The sequence below is a fragment of the Mus pahari genome, chromosome 22 (genome assembly GCF_900095145.1).
Source record: "Mus pahari chromosome 22, PAHARI_EIJ_v1.1, whole genome shotgun sequence".
Classification (NCBI taxonomy): Eukaryota; Metazoa; Chordata; class Mammalia; order Rodentia; family Muridae; genus Mus; species Mus pahari.
Window position 1 is genome coordinate 48176793 of NC_034611.1, and position 1180 is coordinate 48177972.

Sequence of the window (1180 nt, forward strand, 5' to 3'; positions counted from 1 at the left end):
AAAAAAAAAAGAGAGAGGGTGAGGGAAAAAAATGGTATTTGCAAAAAGCAGTAACGCCTTTTTATGTATTTCTCACCTTATAGCAACTCCTCCTTAGTTTACTGTTCTCTCCACTTTCACACCATAGTCACCCCCTCTGTGTAAAGGGCACATTATCACCTAAATCTTAGAAGAAAGAAACCTGAGTTGCATAAAAAATTCTAGGTAAGCTATAGCTAAAACCTAGAACCTTCTTTCTGAGAACATTTTCAACCTTGTTTGGTTTTAACTTTTAAGATATAGTCTCATTATATAGCCTCTGCTGGCCTTAAACTTAGGACCTGCCTCTCTCAGTCTCCCATACATGCATCCCTCACCTGATTTCCTAGGGACGTTGCTTAGTATAAGACTGGTCCCACGGTACCAAGCAGGAAACCCTAGCTCACAGGCAGAGGGGCCCTATGGAATCAGCCTGCCAGTTCCTTATCTCAGCCTTACCCAGCTGAGACTTGGCACGCATGCATCTTTTTCTTCCAGGATTTTGCCAGCGAAGGCCTTCGCACCCTCATGGTAGCTTACCGAGAGCTGGATAAGGCATTTTTCCAGACATGGATTAAAAAGCATGGTGAAGCCTGGCTGACTTTAGAGAATCGAGAAAGAAAACTATCTCTGGTCTATGAAGAAATTGAAAGAGACTTGATGGTGAGTCTGAAGAAGCCCCGAGGCAAGCCAAGGGCAGGGATGGTGGGGATGGTACCCAGAGGACTGAGGAGGGGAGGCAGGCTCAATGAGAAAGTTCTGAACCTTTGTGCCTGGGAGACTAAGTACAGAAATTCAGACCAATTGGCCCAGAATCATCTAAATCCATCCTCAGCTTGGTGTGAAACTGGGTGTGGGAGCATGCACTGTAATTGCAGCTCTTGGGAGGGCGAGCCAGGAGGAGTGGGACCTCAGGCTCATCCTCAGCTACATAGCAAGATCAAGACTGTCTCAAAATAGAGGAAGAAAGGGAGGGGAAGAGGAATCAATCCAGAAGAGAAGATCTGAATAATGTACAGATTCAATAATTCAAAATGAATTACTGTCATAAGACAGATGAATTAAGAGCCGGGCGTGGTGGCGCACGCCTTTAATCCCAGCACTCGGGAGGCAGAGGCAGGCGGATTTCTGAGTTCGAGGCCAGCCTGGTCTACAAAGTGAG

General features: G+C 46.1%; 1 protein-coding gene across 1 annotated transcript in view; it reads left to right on the top strand.

The window, feature by feature from the left end:
- The window catches only part of LOC110338882 (phospholipid-transporting ATPase FetA), a 112502-nt gene that overhangs the window by 98599 nt on the left and 12723 nt on the right, over positions 1 to 1180 (top strand). The window contains exon 19 of the mRNA XM_021222348.1: positions 517 to 681. Within this exon, the coding sequence (XP_021078007.1) occupies positions 517 to 681 (165 nt within the window). The remainder of the gene's footprint in view (positions 1 to 516; positions 682 to 1180) is intronic.